At 32.3% G+C, this 2,383-nt stretch overlaps 2 protein-coding genes across 2 annotated transcripts in view; both read left to right on the top strand.

Annotated features, from left to right (window-relative positions):
* LOC106878823 (uncharacterized) overlaps positions 1-2,383 on the top strand; it is a 137,118-nt gene that overhangs the window by 88,947 nt on the left and 45,788 nt on the right. The window lies entirely within an intron of this gene.
* Positions 1-2,383, top strand: part of LOC106872857 (uncharacterized) — a 158,253-nt gene that overhangs the window by 140,811 nt on the left and 15,059 nt on the right. The window contains exons 19-20 of the mRNA XM_052967148.1: positions 180-278; positions 442-651. Coding sequence (XP_052823108.1) covers positions 180-278; positions 442-651 — 309 coding nt within the window. The remainder of the gene's footprint in view (positions 1-179; positions 279-441; positions 652-2,383) is intronic.

The following is a 2,383-nucleotide window of genomic DNA, read 5'->3' as shown; positions in this document are numbered from 1 at the left end:
AGAAGAAGAAGAAGAAGAAGAAGAAGAAGAAGAAGAAGAAGAAGAAGAAGAAGAAGAAGAAGAAGAAGAAGAAACTTACTATGGCAATTAACAATCAGGTTTATTTTAATTTAACTGTGTATGTCGAACTAGTGTTTACACATCTGTAATATAAATCTATTTTTAATTATATTCCATAGGACGTTTTACAATTTTCAATGACACGAAGATTTTCTGTTTTGCCAATTATAATGGTCAGCGTGGAATCATCCAAGAAAACGTGGTTCTCGCACGTGCAGGTTAGTATTTTTAAGATAAATTTACATTTTTTTAAGAAGTAAAGAATATATCGAAACAAATTGAGAAAAAATAATGATTATAGTTCTTCTTTCCTATTCATGCACAATACCAATATTTACCATTCTTCTTAGAACATTCTTCTATATTTTCTCATATTTTCAGTAAATGCACCTTTACTTGATGGAGTGGCCGTAATAATGCACAGCTTTAGCAACATAACGTTTTCCTGCTTCTCAAACAGGACATCGCTCAACACCAAATATGAATGGTTTTTGAATGATAACATCATAACAACAGGGATCTTCGAAAGAACACTTGGCAACAAAATATATAGCTATCTTACTTTAACAAACATAGACCAAAATGCGAGAGGTATGATACATTTTTCTCAGTGAATATGTGTGTGAATGTGTTTATATGTGTGTGTAAGAACATCAACAAAAATAGATAATATCACATATATATACATGTATATACATATATATATATATATATATATATTTATATATATATATATATGTATGTATGTATGTATGTATGTATATATATACGTATGTATGTATATACGCACACATACATCCATATATAAACATACAGGGTTCGCTGAATAAATTGTCGTCTAAATTACGCAAAAATCATGACACTGACATCTCATTTTAACAGACATATTTACCAAAATTACGTAAGAATATCTTGAAATACTAGAGTAGATTTATTTAATAAAATCGCCATTGTCTTCCGAATCTCCTGCTACTCTTCTGGCGGTCTCCATGTTTAAGTTGATGAATGCTACCATAATCCTTGCCTTCAGTTCATCTTTCGTGTTACAAGGAGTTCTGTTGGACTCTTGTTCAACTGCACCTCACACATAATACTCAAGGAGACTGCAGTCTGGGGAGTTAGGTTGCTAGATTTTGAGGTGATGTCTGACAGACATGAATGGGTTCTCCTGCTTGTGTGGCATGGTACAGGGTCCTGTTGCTAGATATAGTGACTTCCAGTAGGCACCCTCTTGGCCCAGAGCAGCTTTATGTAAGCCTCTGTGTTGGGTCTGAGGCTGTGTGGGAAGATGAATGGAGGCATGGCGTCGCCATCACTAGTGATCACGCCAAACACCATAACGGTGATAATGGTGACTAGATGTTTGATTTTTATCACTCTCGGGACATGTTTTGGGGACACGGCAAGCCAACGGTTGTTCTGTGTGTTCACCATTTGTTCATATTGGAGTTTCCAGCGCGAATGCCAAGCAGTACAGCATGTCATTTCCAAATTTCTGGCGAAGTGAATTGCGTCATGGTGGTGTTTTTTTCCCACAGACGGTGCCCAACTGATCCTACTCTACTATGTAGTCGACATAATTAAAAACAAACAATGCACATGCACGAAATTTAAAATATAAAATGGCGACAATTTACCCATTGCACTCTGTGTATATATATATATATATATATATATTAGACATCAACAAGAATAGAGAATATCACATCTTCATTCGAGGATTACATCATACAACTCCAGCGAGTGTTTCTAATTTGCAAGTATTTTTAGATGTAGTAAAAGTCACAAAATACAAACTGGTCCATATTGAATCGATTATAAATTCGGATCATTTCGTATCAATTCGAATCATAGGTATTCCACTTCATTAGAGACAATGTAAAAGAAAGTCTAATTCTTCAATTGCCAGTGACACGAGCAACGCCGGGTATCTCTACTAGCGTGTGTGTGTATATATATATATATATATCTATATATATATATATATATATATATATATTTATTTATTTATTTATTTATATACATATATGTATATATGTATTGTATATGTGTGTGTGTGCATGTATATGTATGTGTGTGTATATACATGTATGTATGTATACATATATATATATATATATGTGTGTGTATTATGCATATATATATATATATATGTATGTATATGTATATACATATATGTATACACATATGTATACATATATATGCATATGTGTATACATATATGCATACACATATGTCTGTGTGTGCATATATATATGTGGCATACACACACACACACATATATATATATATATATATATATATATATATATATATATATATA

The sequence above is a fragment of the Octopus bimaculoides genome, chromosome 4 (genome assembly GCF_001194135.2).
Source record: "Octopus bimaculoides isolate UCB-OBI-ISO-001 chromosome 4, ASM119413v2, whole genome shotgun sequence".
Lineage (NCBI taxonomy): Eukaryota > Metazoa > Mollusca > Cephalopoda > Octopoda > Octopodidae > Octopus > Octopus bimaculoides.
The sequence above is the reverse complement of the archived record's forward strand: the minus strand, read 5'-3'. Positions and strand labels throughout refer to the sequence as shown.